Source organism: Sorex araneus, chromosome 9 (assembly GCF_027595985.1).
Source record: "Sorex araneus isolate mSorAra2 chromosome 9, mSorAra2.pri, whole genome shotgun sequence".
Classification (NCBI taxonomy): domain Eukaryota; kingdom Metazoa; phylum Chordata; class Mammalia; order Eulipotyphla; family Soricidae; genus Sorex; species Sorex araneus.
In genome coordinates, this window is record NC_073310.1 from 19,127,936 (window position 1) to 19,144,344 (window position 16,409).

A 16,409-nucleotide genomic window follows, 5' to 3' on the forward strand; every position below is an offset into this window, starting at 1 on the left:
CCGGAGCGATAGCACAGCGGGTAGGGTGTTTGCCTTGCACGCAGCCGACCCGGGTTCGATCCCCGGCATCCCATATGGTCCCCCAAGCACCGCCAGGAGTAATTCCTGAGTGCAGAGCCAGGAGTAACCCCTGAGCATCGCTGGGTGTGACCCAAAAAGCAAAAAAAAAACCAACAAAAAAAACAGAGTTTGACCCTGGCATCAGATATGGTTTCCTGTACTTGCCAGGAGTGATTCAAAGTCAGTCAAAGGAGTGAGCACAAAGTCAAGAGTAATCCCTGAGCATTGCTGGGTATGACCAAAAACCAAATAAATAAATAAAGCTTCTGGGCCAAACCGAAGGCATGCTTTGTATGTGGAAGCACCAGGTTCAAATCACAGCACCAGTAAGAAGTGACCCTCCCCTCCACTGAGCACCTAGTTGGGAGTAGCTCCTGAATAGCAGGTGTGACCCTAAATCCAAAACCAAACAAACAAACAAAAAAAACCAGAAACAAACAAGCTTCTCCAATAGCTTCTGTGCTTCCTCAGCCCCAAGCAGATAATTTCAAAGAAATCTCTGTCCAAAACTCTACACTGAGCCACCACACACTACAACTAGCAGTACAGAAGTCTTTCTGTGTTTGATGAATATGAATAAAGTATTGTATCCTGGCACCAAAGCTTTTCAACACATTTGATACAGGCAGATGCACCACTGGGGAGGGTGGAGGTGGGGGGAGCAACACAGAACAATTTAAATACCCTGCCACTTTATCTAAGTACCGAGAAATATCTTTTTAAAGCATAGTGTAAACAATTTTCAATGTCAGAAAACATTTCTGTGGGATGGCATAGTCATCTCTTTCAATTTTACTTGATGAGACCGAACTTCCCCTCATCTTGGTTCATAAGCCTTGCGCACACCACTTTTCGACCTTTCTCCTACAAGAGTGGAGTTCAGAACTGAATACATTCTTTCACCATTCAGCCCGGCTCCTGCAGCTGTCCCTTCCACCGCACCCGTTCTCAAATTTCTGCCCCCTCTCTTGCCTTCAGTCCACTCTAATGACAAAATGAACACGTCACTGATCACAGCATAAAATGAGTACTCCGAGTTTTTATACCCTTTTCACAAATCATAAGGTGGGAAATAGTAAGTTTTCACTGGTTAGAACTTTTCTACGATGTTAATATCACATGATTAAAATAAAAGATAAGTTTAACATTTTTGTCACTTCTAGGCCACATCTGGTCAGTGTTCAGGGGATTATGCATTGCTAGGGATCAAATTCAAGTCCCGTGTCATCCCCCTACCACTGCACAGCCCTTCAAGCAACCTCTTTGGTCCTTAATTCTGACTTTCTATGTGGCTCTTCAAAGAAATATTCAGGGGCTGGAGGGGGTAGGGCATTTGCCTTGCACACAGCCGAGCTGGGTTTGATTCCCAGAATCCCATATGGTCTCCGAGCACCACTAGGAGTAATACCTGAGTGCAGAGCCAGGAGTAACCCAAGAGCATCAATGGGTATGACCCAAAAAGAATAAAAGAAAAAAAAAGAAATGTTCAGAACAGTCACTAAAGGACAGAGACTGCATAATTCCTGTATGAATTTCCTAGAGTACTCAAATTCATAGAGACAGGGAATAGAATGAGGAGGGAGAAATGGGAAGGTATAGTCAAATGGTATAGAATCAGTTTGAGAAGATAAAGGATTCTGCAGATAGACAGTGGTGGTGGTTACACAACATAAATGAACTCACAGCCACTGAGAGGCTTACCTACAAATTATCAAAATGGTAAATCTGGGCCTAGAGAGACAACTCAAAGGGCATGGGGAGGGCCAGGCATGGTTCTCTGAGCACTACCAGAAACCCAATCATTCCACTACCCAAATGAAATAAAATGATAATTTTTACCTTATGTGTATTTTTCCCACCTACCCCTCATACTCACACAAAGAACAAAAAAGTGAAGACTAATACATAAAAACAAACTGTGAGGTGGAAGACTAGTCAGGGGGAAAGGTGCTTGCCTTGCATGCCTTTAACCTGGGTTATCTCCCCAGCATCACATATGGTCCCTGAGCCCCTTCAGGAGTGATATCTGTGCAAAGAGCCAGGAGTAATCCCTGAGCACAGCTGAGCATGGCCCAAACATAATAACAAATATATAAAAATAAATTGTTTCAAAGGATGGCATGTATTTGTTGTCTTTTAACACTAAAAATAAAACCTGTAGCTGGGGGCATTCTTTGCATGTTCCAGTCCTGCTTTCTGTTGCACCATCAAGGTTCCCAAGTGACAGCTTCACGGGGACTGTGCTTGGCACATGCAGGTGGCATTTGTAAGGCCAGTATTTTTCTGCCATGGAGCCCTCCCCAGGACTCCCAGTGACTCTTACTGAGATGACTATTACTGTACTGATTGCCAACTGGTGCCTTTAGGTCTTCTTCATGTTATCCTTGTTCTGTTTGTTTTGGGGTCACATCTGGCAATGCTCCTGGCTCTGTACTCAGGAATTACTCCTGGTGGTGCTCAGGGAGTACCATAGGATGCCTGGGATCGAACTAGGAACTGGATCGGTCATGTGTAAGGCAAGTGAGATAGCACTATGCTATCTCTCTAGCCCCACCTCTCTCTCGTTTATTAACTATGAATTGCAGTTCTTTAAAAAAAATCTTTTCTTTAAAGGGGCCACAGCAGCAGTGCTCAGGGTTTACTATATGTGGTGCTGGAAACTGAAATGGTGTTGGCTATCTGCAAGGGAGGAGCCTTAATCCCTGTACTATCTCTCTGTCCCTTTTCTCAATTATTTTATATCAGCAGGGGCTCATGGATAGTTACTGTCTTATTCTGTGGTTATAATACAACACTGTTCATTATAAGCTAAAACTAGCTTAGATTCTGCCCAGGGGAAACCCTTTCAAGTTGGTGCCTGTATCCTTTTACCACAGATTGTTCTAGGAATTCTCTTGTATTTCCCCCTGCCCCAACCCTGGAACATTCGTCCAGAACTGAAGATGACAATTAGCAACTAAGACATGCTCGGAGGTGTCACTGCTTCTAGTAAATAGCCCTTCTCTATTTATTACAAGCACTGTAATATTATTACCCCACATACTGGTATTTCTCTATCTACCTGACACATAGTAAAAACTCCAAACTGATACAGCTGATTCCATTCCTACCACAGGGTTCATAGTAGCCACAGCCCCATATATCACCCCTGTCTGTAATTTTTCTTTTTTTGGGGGGGAGGGCATACCCAGGACTCAGGGGTTACTCCTGACTCTGAACTCAGGAATTACTCTTGGCAGCACTTGGGGGACCATATGGGATGCCAGGGATCGAACTGAGGTCGGCTGTTGGAAACACCCTACCCGCTGTACCTACCACCCTACCCACTCCAGCCTGATTTATTTTTTCTTTCTCTTTTTTTTGGACTGAGGGCAGTAGCACACGCACCAATGCTCAGAGGCTTACTCCTGGCTCAGTAGTCAGAGATCACTAATGGAGGGGCTCAGAGAATCATGTGGTGGCAGGATTAAACCTGGATTGGTTGCATGCAAGCAAGCACCCTGCCCTACCTGCTGTACTCTCTAAGGTCCTGAGATTTCTCGGACAGTGACAAGTCTGGCTATTATTCACCATAAATTACCTATTCACTGGGGGCTGGAGTGATGAGAGTATAGCAGGTAGGGCACTTGCCTGACACAACCTGACCCAGGTTCAATCCTAAGCACCCCATTTGGTTCCTTGAGCCCACGGGATGATCCCTGAGCACAGAGCCAGGAGTAAGTCATGGGCACCACCAGGTGTGCTTTCTCCCCACCCCAGCCCCCCAAAACCAATCTATCCACTCAATCATAGAATACAGAGTTAGGATAGTCAAGTGCTCAAGTATACACATAAGCTCTCTTTCTACATATACATGTACACAAACACACGTGCGCCTGCGAGAACACACACACATACACACACACAGAGGTGGAGGGGCACACCTAGCAGTGCTCAGGGATTATTCCTGGCTCTGCACTCAGGAAACACTCTTAATGGGCTCAGAGGACCATATGATGTGGTGCCGAGGATCCACAGCGCTTTCTCGATCTCCACTGTCGTTCTGAGTTCCTTGTATGGCCAGACACCAATGATTTCTCAGTAACTCCCCTATACATGGACACTTAGCATACTTTTGATATTTTGCAATAGTAACTCGACAAAGAATAACCTTGTGTTTTATGCTGCTGGATCTGTAACTTCAGGGTAGATTCCAAGTGATCCCCAAGCAGGTAAGAACATGTGGTTTTTAAACAGATGCAAAAAAAACTCCTCTTCTGAAAGGTTCACGAGAGTTAGACTTTTCACAGGCAATGTGTCAGAACACACCGTTTGCCTCACTGCCTTATCAGCCAGATGTTATGATATTTCACTTCTGTCACTCTGGGACGTAAAAAGTCACATCTCAGACTGTTTAAATGTGCACTTAATTCATCAGGACTGGGGATGACCATTTCTTCAAGTATTTAAGCACAATGAGGCTGGAGTGATAATACAGAGTGTACAATAATACACTTGCCTTGCTGACCTGGGTTAGACCCCTGGCATCCCAGATGGTCCCCTGAGTCTGCTAGGAGTGATCCATGAGCACCACTGGGTGTGGCCCCAAAACAAAACCAAAAAAGCACAATATGCACATTCAATGAACATGTTAAAGTCTTTCTGCCACTTTCCTAGTGGGCTGTCATCCCTAATTCAACAGTCTATTATATATTAGTGATATAAGCCCTTTTTGGTGAATACGGATACATTTCTTCCTTCCTATATTAACACCTTCCCTCCATAGGGGAGTGGTGGGGGCATCGTGAGCTCATAGAAAGGGATGAGTGCAGGGGGGACTTCATGTAATTCTCTGGCTGTGAGTTAATCAGACAGCACAATCACCACCTATAAGGCCAGAAAATTCACCTCTGTTAATGTACATTTAGAGCAAACTGACTTTTCTTGGCAATAATACCACAAAGTCACTTTTAACAGACCAGCAAAAACCTATGAAACTGTTTTCTCATAAATACTTTGCTTTGTCTCCTTATGGATTCATGTTTTAAAATCAAATCCAGGGGCCAGAGCGACCGTAGGGTAGGACAGCGGGTAGAGCATTTGCCTTGCATGCGGCCAACATGGGTTCCATCCCCGGCATCCCATATGATCCCCCAAGCACCGCCAGGAGTAATTTCTGAGTACAGAGCTAGGAATAACCCCTCAGCATCGCTGGGTGACCCAAAAAGCAAACAAAACAAAACAAAACAAGTAGACTATGGACCCGGCATATGCCAAAAACAGTAACAAGTCTTACAATGGAGACATTACTGGTGTCCGCTCGAGCAAATCGATGAACAATGGGACAACAGTGCTGAAGTGCTATTTATTTAGACTTTTTGGGCCATACCCAGTGATGCTCAGGGAATACTCCCAGCTCTGAACTCAGGAATCACTCCTGGCGGTGTTCGGGGGAATATATGGGATTCCGGAAATCAAATGCAGGTCAGCCGCGTGCAAGACAAACACCCTATTGGCCTTCTCTGTTCCTTCTTTAATAACAGAATAGTTTAAAAAGGAACAGATAGTATAGAGGGTAGTGTGCTTACAGTTCAATTCCTTGCTGGGGGGAGGGGGTGTCCCATATGGTCCCCCAAGCATTACCAGGAGAAATTCCTGAGTGCAGAGCCAGGAGTTATTCCTGAGCACTGCTAAGGTGTGGCCCAAAAACAAACAAACAAAAAGAAAAGGGAAGGCTGGAGAGACAGTCCAATGCACTGGAGGTTTGCCTGCAGGTGGCCAAAAAAACAAAGAATCTTTAGTTCTTAAGTTAGGTGGCATAAAAAGTGTGTTTGTATCATATATATGTTATATATGTTATTGCACTGTTATTATCTTTATAGCATATATATATATATACATATATATATATATATATATATATATATATATATATATGAGCTCTGTTTTCTACCAAATACTACATTAAGGAAAGTAGTATGGTGGTTGCTGTTTTTTTGTTGTTGTGTTGTCTTTTGTTGTTTTTGTTTTTGGGTCACACTGCTTTCTCCTGGCTATAGCTATGCTCAGAGGTTACTCCTGGTAGGTTCAAGGGACCATATGAGATGCTAGAACAGAGCCTGGGTTTGCCACATGTAAGGCAAATGCCCCACCCACTGTACTATCACTTCAGCCCACTTAGATTCAGCCCACTAAATCAAAAAGGAATTTTTAGGTCTTGAATTTGTTATTTCACTGAAATGTTTTTGGGCAGTGCTCAGGGCTTACTCCTAGCAGTGCTAGGGATCAAATCCAGGTCAACTGCATGCAAGGCAAGCGCCTCATTCACTATAATATCTCTGACCCTCACTCCTATGTTTTTTTTTTGGGGGGGGGAGAGAGAAGAGGAGGGAGAGGGGTGGAGTGGGACACCTAGCAGTGCTCTGGGCTTATTCCTGGCTTTGCACTAAGGAAATACTCCTAATGGGCTCAGGGGACCATATGTGGTGCCGAAAATGAAACTCAGGTTGGTCATGTGCAAGGCAAGCACCCTACCACCTGGACTATCACCCTAGCCCCACATTTAGAGTGTTTAAGAGCCCACAACATGCTACAGAAATTGTCTGTAACCTGAAACGATGAATGAATGGAGGAAGGAGGTGAGGAGGGAAGAAAAGAACTAGTCCAGGAATCCTAGAGAAGATGAATTTATCTGGATCACTGTAGAGATTGGGAAACTCTAGCCCATGGGCAGGACCTGAACTCAGGAAGGTTTACTGGTACACAACTACACTCATTTCTATATGCATTGTCAATATATGCTTCCATGCTACAAGGATAGACTTGAGTGGTCTTGACAGAGACCATCTAATCTGCAAGGCCTAAAATATTTATTACAAGAACAGATATGTGGGTGGGGCTGGAGTGATAGCACAGCGGGTAGGGCATTTGCCTTGCACGTGGCTGACCCGGGCTCAAATCCCAGCATCCCATATGGTCCCCTGAGCACCGCCAGGGGTGATTCCTGAGTGCATGAGCCAGGAGTGACCCCTGTGCATTGCTGGGTGTGACCCCCCCCCCAAAAAAAAGAACAGATATGTAAGAATTGATGTTCATCGGGTGAGCACAGCTTACTAACCAGGAGTCTCCCTTCCCTAATGTCTTAGTCAAATTTCAAACTCACAGCAAGATCTGATTTCCCATGTGGGCCTGCCTACATAGGGAACAGATTTCTGACCAGTCAGTATGACCACACCTAACAAGCAATGATTCCCATTTTCATTGCCTATTAATTAAAGAACTGGCTTTTTGATTCCTATTTCAGCCTTTCACGAAGCCAGTTAACATAAGTCCTTTGGGAAATATCATTTCTGATGCACTAAAAATTAAATCAAGTTTCTTTTCTTTTCTTTTTTTTTTTGCTTTTTCGGTCACACCTGGTGATTCTCAGGAATCACTCCTGGTGGTGCTCAGGGGATCATATGGGATGCTGGGAATCGAACCTGGGTCGGCCGCATGCAAGGCAAACGCCCTACCCACTGTGTTATTGCTCTAGCTCCTAAATCAAGTTTCTTGACCTGTAAAGCTAAGGACAAGCTTTAGAAATAATTGTCTGTAACCTGAAGCCAGAAGAGTGGTGGTCTTGGGCCACCTGCAATCACCAGTTAGTTACCACTGGTTCCTGGACTGGTGCTGGCCCACAGGTGGAGAGAAATTAAAAACCTCTAGTCTCCAACCTTGGTTATAACTGCAGGTGTAAAAGGATTCAAGAACACTACTCTACAGTATCTACCCTACAGTACCCTCTTTACCTGGGTCAACAGTATCCCTCAAATAAATTCTTTTGACGTCTCACTCCATCCTAATCACGACGCTTCCAAAACTTCAGGGAGGAATGCACATCATTTCTTAATACCAGACACACAAATACCACATGACTATCACAGAGATTCAACATTTCACACATGGCAGCTGCTCTGAAGACATGACACTTTCATCAGACAAGCACTGCCTCTCTCCACGTGTCTGATATGACACAAATGGTTCTAAAGATCATCTGAACTAGATCATCTCTAAAATCAACATCTGGGAACTGTTTCAAGGAGAAAAGATAAGCCGCCTGTTTGCATCTGAGTCCTAGCCTGTAGAAGGGGGCCGGGAAAGCCAGCATTCACACCCAACTCATCTGAATCACAATCTTATGTCTTACCTGACTTGGGCTGATCTTTTCTTCAGCGGCTGTGGAATGCTGGTGTGGGTCTTCCTTTGCTCCCTCACAGGGCTCTCTTACAACTTCCTCCTGGTCCCCTTCATCTCTGAAGACCTTTAGCTCTGAGCTCTTGGTTTTCTCTTCCCTATCCAAGATGCCAGAAGCTAAAGAACCTCGTGCTGTGGAGTCCACCAGCCCACACCGCCTAGGCTCAGCCCCATGGTCCAAGGCTGCAGGGGTTTCTTCGCAACTTTCCGAACGGGTCCTCTGCAGCTCCAAGGGCACCGCCCTACTCTCACTGACAGGAGAGCACGAGGCTGCAGGTTTTACATCTGGAATCACACTTGGCTCATGGTCAGCATGAAGCTCTTTGGAGACACTTACTGGGAGGTCAGCGTATAATTCCTGTACCACGGCAGACATGGAGGAATCAAGTGGAACTGGCTGAGTCTCCACTCCAGATGACAGCATTGGGGCAGATGAGGAGTATGGAGTCAGGTCTTTTACATCAAATGGTTCACCCTGACACAAATCAAAGGAAGGGATAAAAGTTTAAAAGTTGACAGGGATGAAGAAAGCAGCCTCAGCTCTAAGTGGCTAACCTAAAGAATATGCTCAGCATTTAATACCTGATATCAAAACTTTCTCCTTAGAGGGGGGCAGGCGAGGTCCCGACCCTGCTGAAGCCCTAGCAGTAGCACCCACACCCCAACGTCCACCATGCCTGTGCCACACTCCACTGCCTCAGGACTGAGCTCCGCCTGGATGCCAACTGCTAGAAATTTCAGGTACACCAGGGCATTATTTTTAACTGAAAGCTCTGGGCCTTCTCAAAGTCAGAGCCGGCAACTTCTTCCCCCCTAACCCACTGTACTTCTCGAAGCCCTGGCAGCCACAGTCACATTCTATTGCTGCCCCATAAAGGCTTACTGCGCAGTTAAATATTCTGGATTTTCTGAAGTGATTTCTCAGAACTCTACAACACTGACATCCCAGTAAGGAGCATACCAGATTGGATGGGAACATAACATAGATGCCAACTAAGCTCGATTAACAAAAAACGTCAATACAGAAGTCTCAACTAGCAACAACAGCTTAGCAAACCCTCAGACAAGGACTTATAATGTCCCCATGATGAGATATAAGCACTTTTCACAAGTTTTCTTTTACTTGAAATATTGCTTGATCATTTCATTAGCCACTTAATGATAGCAAGCAACATAAAATCAATTATTTTGGGCCTGCTATGGGGGTAGGCTTGAAAGGTAGTTGGGAAAATGGGGACAATGGTGGAGAGAAAGTCACAGTGGTGGTGGAATTGGGGTTGGGAATACTGGAATCCAGTAACAAATGAACAACTTTGTAAACTGGGGTGTTTAAGTAATGTGGGGGAAAAAGTTCTAAAACAAAATTAAATTTCTCCTTAGGCATCCAGGGAGCTAGCTCAAAGGGCCAGCTAGAGTATATGCCTTGCGTGTGAAGACCCTAGTACTGCATGGTCCTGCCAGGTACGCACTGTGGGCCTGAGTATCACTGCTTTGCAGGGCCCAGGACACCAAACTGAGAGGCTTACATTGCTGGGTCAACTGTCATCAGAAGTGGCCCCCAGATCCCAAGCACAGCTTTGAAGACCCTCCCACAAAAGCTTTTTCTTTAATAACTCAGAATTTGTAGGGAAACAGCTTGATGGATATCTGTCTAGGGGAGAGGAGCAAACACAAAGGACTAAGTACATGCTTTGCAAGCAAAAGGCCCTGGTCCAATCCACTACCCCCAAATGGTCCCCCAAGCACCACTGTATGTGACCCAACCCCCCTCAACTCAAATACTGCCTTATTAATTCTCGATTTAAATCTGGAGGGTCAGCAAATGTAGGTGAGAACAAGACATATCTAGGAGCTCAAAGACAGACCTGACATGAATTAAAAGGCAGTGATGGTTTTTAGGCCTAACTTCATTTGTTCACTGTATGTATCCTCAGTGCCTTGAATAGGGCTTGACGCAACAGATACTCAGTCAACAGTTGAATGAATACATACTAAGAGACTCTGAGAGTTGGCTATCCTGCCTTTTCCTCAGGAAGAATTCTCAAATAAGATGCAAAGTAAATTCCATTCCTTCATTGCTTAACAAAATATTTGCATGCTGCCTGCCCAGCTCAGGCAGGAGACAGAATATAGGGGTTAAGGTTATGCCTGCATGACACTAAGCCTGGTTTGATAGTCTACACTGCCAGGCGTAACCCCCTGAGTACAGTCAGGAGTAGCCCCCAGCAGAACTGGGTGTGGCCTCCAATACAAAACAAACAACCTCCCCAGACTGACTGGTGCAAGAAGACATTATTAAGCAATTTCTTCGGATAAGATCAGAAGGTCAGGGTGGTGAGACCAGGGCATAAACCAGTTCCTCACCGGGATCCTTCTTGACTCTTTCAGCATTTTAAGATTTTCCAAGTGCCTCACATACACTGTTCATTTGCTTCTCAAAACCCTGTGAGCTAAACAGGGCAACTACCAGAAACCTATTATAACACCTAACACGTTTGAAGAGGTTAAAAGTGACCTGCCTAAAATACTGCAGCTTAACCGAGGACCAGGGAGGGATACACAGTAGTTTTCCACTGTGCTGGGAATGGTTTCTTTGGTTTTGGTTACTGCTGTTTTGTTTTTTGGCATTGGATGGTAGAAATACAAGTTATTACTTGAAATATATGCTCTCATAATGTTCTGATCAAAATAGTGAAAACACAAACCACAAACACACACACACACACACACACACACACACACACACACACACACTGCTAGGAGATGTACATTGGGATCCCAAGGTTTCCCGGCTGGTTTTAACTTTTCCATTTTAGTATATCAAACGTACAGTTTCCACAACAAAATCCATTTTGATCTGACCGAGGAGGAAATTGAGTAGCCAAAAAAGGATATAACATGCTTTCATTCTTGATGCTTTCCTAATCCCAGACAAAAGACAAGATGAAAAATATTTGGCAATTTAAGAATTCATAGCAACCTAAGGAACCAAAGGCAAACCACCTTCTCCCCTCCACTGCCAGCCAGGCTCAACCTTGCCTCATGGAGCCTGGGTCCCCTATATGACCTAGAAAACAGAACCTCCTGATGTGGGTGGGGAGGGGGGATTTTGTAACAAATTTTTGTATCAGGGGCACTAGTAGCAAATCCTTTTAGCCCAAATGCACACAGAAAAAGGTGGTTCAGGGGGTTGAAGAGATAGCTCAGCAAGCTTGGTGCATGCTTTCATGCAGGGAGGCTAGTTCAGGTCCCCGAGCAACTCTGGGAGCATGACCCCGCCCCAACTAAGAACCGGGAATAACAAACACCACCAGGTTTGTGTCCCCCCTCCCCCTCCACAGGAGTATTTCTGAAAGCCTGCTGATTTCCACTACTTCCACCTTTTCCCAAAATGAACAGCCTCATGTAAATGTGTAAATGTCATTTGCTCATTGTCACTGAACTGCTTGCTGGCTGAGTGGGCTCACTCTCCACTGACGCACTAAGGTTTGTGAGCAGGAAGCAACAATGTCCCTCACAGCACTAAGAATTCTTCTCATGGGGCTAGAGTGATAGCACAGCAGGTAGGGCGTTTGCCTTGCACAAGGCCGACCTAGGTTCGATTCCCAGCATCCCATTTGGTTCCCAGAGCACCACCAGGACACCAGGAGTAATTCCTGAGAGCAGAGCCAGGAGTAATGCCTGTGCATTGCCAGATGTGATCCATAAAGAAAAAAAAAAAAAGGAAAAAGAATCCTTCTCACTCTGTCTCCTGGACTCTCTTTTTTTTTTTCTTTCTGGGTCACACCCGGCAATGCTCAGAGGTTACTCCTGGCTCTGTGCTCAGGAATTACTCCCTGGCAATGCTTGGGGGACCATACGGGATGCTGGGAATTGAACCCGGGTCGGCCGCATGCAACACAAACACCCTACCCATTGTGCTACTGCTCCAGCCCCTCCTGGACTCTCTTTTTACCTGGATTATCTGGAGGGCTCCACAGACATCATCAGACAAAAGGTACGTGCTCTACATGCTCTACCTACAAGTCCATTCCATGAAAACTCTGGGGTTTCCAACTGTGCCCTCACAGAGTCCCGTTTACTGATTTTGTGCAACATAAACAGAAGCTACTACGCTGAGAGCTCCCATCTGGACTATTCTGCCTTTCTCCTTGTTTGCCAACCCATAGTAGAGGTTTACTCATGTTTCTATGCTTCATTCACTGGGTGTCCCTCATGTTTTCTGTTTTGTTTGGGAGGCTGGGGAAACTCCCAGGAGGCCGAGCATCCCCTCCCAGTAATGATTCTCAGCCAATTAGGCTGGTGCTTCAATGTGAGGGCCTGGAGCTGTCTGAGCCCTGTGGTGGCAGGGATTGCCTGGTCACCCACCTGTGGCTCAGCAGTCTCCAGGGCCACACATGGTAGTCCTTAGGACCTCCAAGACTGTACCCAATGAGCAAGGGTGACCATATGGTGCCTGGGATTGAATGCCAGGTATGAGCCTTAACCCCTGTACTATTTCTCTGGCCTGATTTCATGTCTTTCTCTCTTTTTTTTTTTTTGGCTTTTGGATCATAACCTGTGATGTTCAGGGGTTGGTTACTCCTGCCTCCATTCTCAGGAATTATTCCTGGCAGTGCTCAAGGAGCCAGATGGAATGCTGGGGACTGAACTCCTGAAGTCACGTCTGCCGCATGCAAGGCAAGCATCCTACTTGCTGTGCTATTGCTCTGGCTGAGAGTTTTTTAAGTAAAGAAATAAATAAATAGTGTTGAAAGATATGCATCCTTTGGGCTGGAGTGATAGTACAGCAGTTAGGGCACTTGCCTTGCATACATTTGACCCAGGTTCCATCCCCAGTACCACATACGGTACTCCAAACTGCACCAGGAGTGATCCCTGACACAGAGTCAAGAGCCCTGAGCACTGCCAGGTATGCTGTCCCACCCCCAGAAAACAAACAAGCAACCAAAGATATGTATCCTTTTGGGGCAGAGAAATAGTTTGGAGGTTAACGTGCTTATTTAAATGCAGCCCCTGGTTTGGTCCTCAACACTGCATATGGTTCTTCAAGCACCACCAGGACTGAGGAACCTCTGGCACCTCTGAGCCAGGAGTAAGCCCTGAGTATGCTCCATGTGACCGAAGATGAAATTAAAAAAAAAAAAAAAAGATCCTTTTGGATGACAATCTTCCTCCTTCTCTTCAAGCTACTGGATACTTCATTTTACATTTTGGGTTTGGGAACTACACAGGATGTACTCAAAAATTATTCTTGGCTCTGTGGTCGAGTGATCTCTGGCAGTGCTTAGAGAACCATATTCAGTGACGGGAATCAAACTAGGATGGCTGTGTATATGGTAAGTACCCTTTGTCCTGTACTATCTTTCTACCCTACCAGTTGATATTTTAAAGGCATTTTAGGGCTAGGGCTGTGTGTGCATGTGTGTATAAAACAGTGTTACAGTGCAACTGCTATCTGATGCCACATAAAAGTAGGAAATGCTTGGGTTTAAGATGGTGCAGTTCTCCTATCCCAAAGCAGACAATCCAGTTTTTGGTAGTCACATCACATACAGACCAGAAAAGTAAATACAGGAAAGAATACTGCAAGAGAGCAAGACTGTGGGCCAGATGGCTTCATGAATCCTTCTACCAGTGCAGTACCCCACTGAGGTGTGAGTATTCTCAGAAGTTTAATCCTCTACACATTTCCCTTGTCAGGCTTCATTTTGGGGATGACATTATCCTTTCCTTCAGGCTTTTTAAATGGTTCAGCATTTTGATCCAGCAACTCCGCTTTATATTCAAGAACAAATGTCCACATTCAAGTAGGCACATGTTCATAGTACTATTCACAATAGCCAAAAAAAAGGGGAAATAATTCAAATGTCCATTACCCATGAATGAACAAAATGTCGTACTTAAGTCCTACACAGTGATGGAATATTTTTCAGTCATAAAAGGAAGCGACTACTGATTCATGAAACACTGATATATACTGAGAAAACATGCCAAGTTTTAAAAAAGTCACAAAAGAACACAGATTATAAAATTCCACTTATGTGAAATACCTAAAGTTGGCAAACCTATGGAGTCAGAAAGTGAATTAGTGGTTGCTTAGTGCTGAGAGAGCTGGAGAAACAGGGAGTGATTTCTAACAGATAATTACTTTGGGGGGCAACAAAAAAATATTTGAATACTGGGCTGGAGACCGTGCTTTGCAGGCAGGAGGCCCAGGTTCAACCCCTGGCACCAACTGGTCTTCCAAGCACCAAGTGTGACCCACCAAATAGCTCCTGTGCATGCAGGTTGGCTCCAGGAATGGCAAAAAACAAAAGCCCAATACTGATTTTTGTATGTTTGCATATACTCTGACTGCTAAAGGGCACTGAACAGACAAAACTGAAGACTTACATAGCATAGGGGCCAAAGCGGATAGTAGAGCAGGTACAGCACTTGTCTTGCATGTGGCCAACCCAGGTTCAATCACAGCACCCCATATGGTCCCCCAATCTCTGCCAGGAGTGAACCCTGAGCACAGGGTCAAGAGTCAGCCCTGAACACAGCCAGTGTGGTTAGAAAAAAAAGTATATGGCATACAAACTGTATCTCAATAATACTGACTTTAACACCTGTCCCTAGACCCAACAGTTATCTCAATTTCCTAACCTGTGTTTGTCTCTTGCTGTGTTTTTTTTTTTCTTTTTGGGTCACACCCAGCGATGCACAGGGGTTACTCCTGGCTCGGCACTCAGGAATTACCTCTGGCAGTGCTCAGGGGACCATATGGGATGCTGGGAATCGATCCCGGGTCGGCCACGTGCAAGGCAAATGCCCTACCCGCAATGCTATCGCTCCAGCCCGTCTCTTGCTGTTTTAAATCCCCAAACTTAAGTAAATTTCTAAAAGAGAATCCATTCAACTCAATGAATAACCAAGCCTACCTATCTGCAAATAGCAGTGGGAAACTAAGATGAATCTTATCTACATGCTTGTGCTGGCTCCTGGTGCCTCTCTCTGTAACGCCCTCAATATCCTAGAGCGGAGACCTGGCTTCCTGGACATAACTATACCTGGCCTCTCACTTGATGTTCAGTTAGCACTGACAGTCTACAGACGTAACTCCTGCAATGTCAAGCAAATTCTATTCTTTCTAGTCCTGTGGTTCTAACTCAAAATTTTATACAGAGCACAAGATCACGTCCAAACTCACATTTACAAACACATCTTTATCATGAAGTGTCTAAGTTGAGAAACATAAGATGACTCAGGGGATAGTCCCACTTTCCTGTGCCTGAGTACACTATAAATTGACCATGGCCAAAACCAAGTTTTAAAGTGGGGGGAGGGGGTTGGGAGGGGCTTGTAGGGCGGAGTGTGGGGAGTGTTGGGGGTTGGGCTACATCCAGCTATGCTCAGGGCTTACTCCTGGCTCTGTGCTCAGGGATCACTCCTGGTGATCTAGGGCACCATATAGGTGCCAGGAATCAACCCTTAGTTGACTCTGTGCAAAGTACCTGTTGTACTATCTATCACTCCAGCCTCCCAATTTTTAAAGCTGTGGTTAAGGTTCCAACTTAGAAAAAGCCAAGTAGCACAGAGCTATCATCAATTCTTTTTTTTGGTGGGGGAGGGGAGGGCCATACCCAGCAGTGCCTGGGGACCACTCCTGGTGAACTTGGGAAACCACGCAGGGTATCAAAGATATAAACCCAGGTCAGACCCATGCAAGGCAAGCACCCTGGCCCCTATATTATCTCTCTGGCCAAGTATGGTCATCTTTGACATACTTGTTCAGTAGACAAGTTCTAAGAATTTTTAATTCGTGAAACAGACAGGCAGAATGACTGCTGAAGCAAGAGACCCTTATTTATTCTGCTGCCTAATTCTGGGCGCTCAAGTTTCTAAGCAGTATCTGCAGCTGAATTAGCAAAAACAGTTGAGTGCTTGGCTGGATCCTGAGAGATGAAGCGATTTTAACTAACATGCAAGCTCTGGGGCCCAGAGAGACAGTACTGAGGTTAAGGTGCTTGTCCTGCTTGAGGCTGGAGCCATGACCTTGGTTCAAGTCCTTAGCAACATATAAGGCTCCCCTCAACTGCCTCTTTGGAGTTGGAGGAGGAATGCAAGCTCAGAAGGCCAGCGAGATAACT

General features: G+C 45.2%; 1 protein-coding gene across 10 annotated transcripts in view; it reads right to left on the reverse strand.

Moving 5' to 3' along the window:
* PRR14L (proline rich 14 like) overlaps positions 1 to 16,409 on the reverse strand; it is an 80,138-nt gene that overhangs the window by 58,129 nt on the left and 5,600 nt on the right. For 9 of the 10 annotated variants that reach the window (XR_008631440.1, XR_008631439.1, XR_008631441.1 and 6 more), the window contains exon 2: positions 8,228 to 8,749. The exons of the other annotated variant lie outside the window; for it this stretch is intronic. Coding sequence is in view for 6 of the 9 variants with exons in the window: in XM_055147534.1 (XP_055003509.1) it covers positions 8,228 to 8,749 (522 nt within the window). In the remaining 3 variants the exon portion in view is untranslated. The remainder of the gene's footprint in view (positions 1 to 8,227; positions 8,750 to 16,409) is intronic. 10 annotated transcript variants of the gene reach the window in all.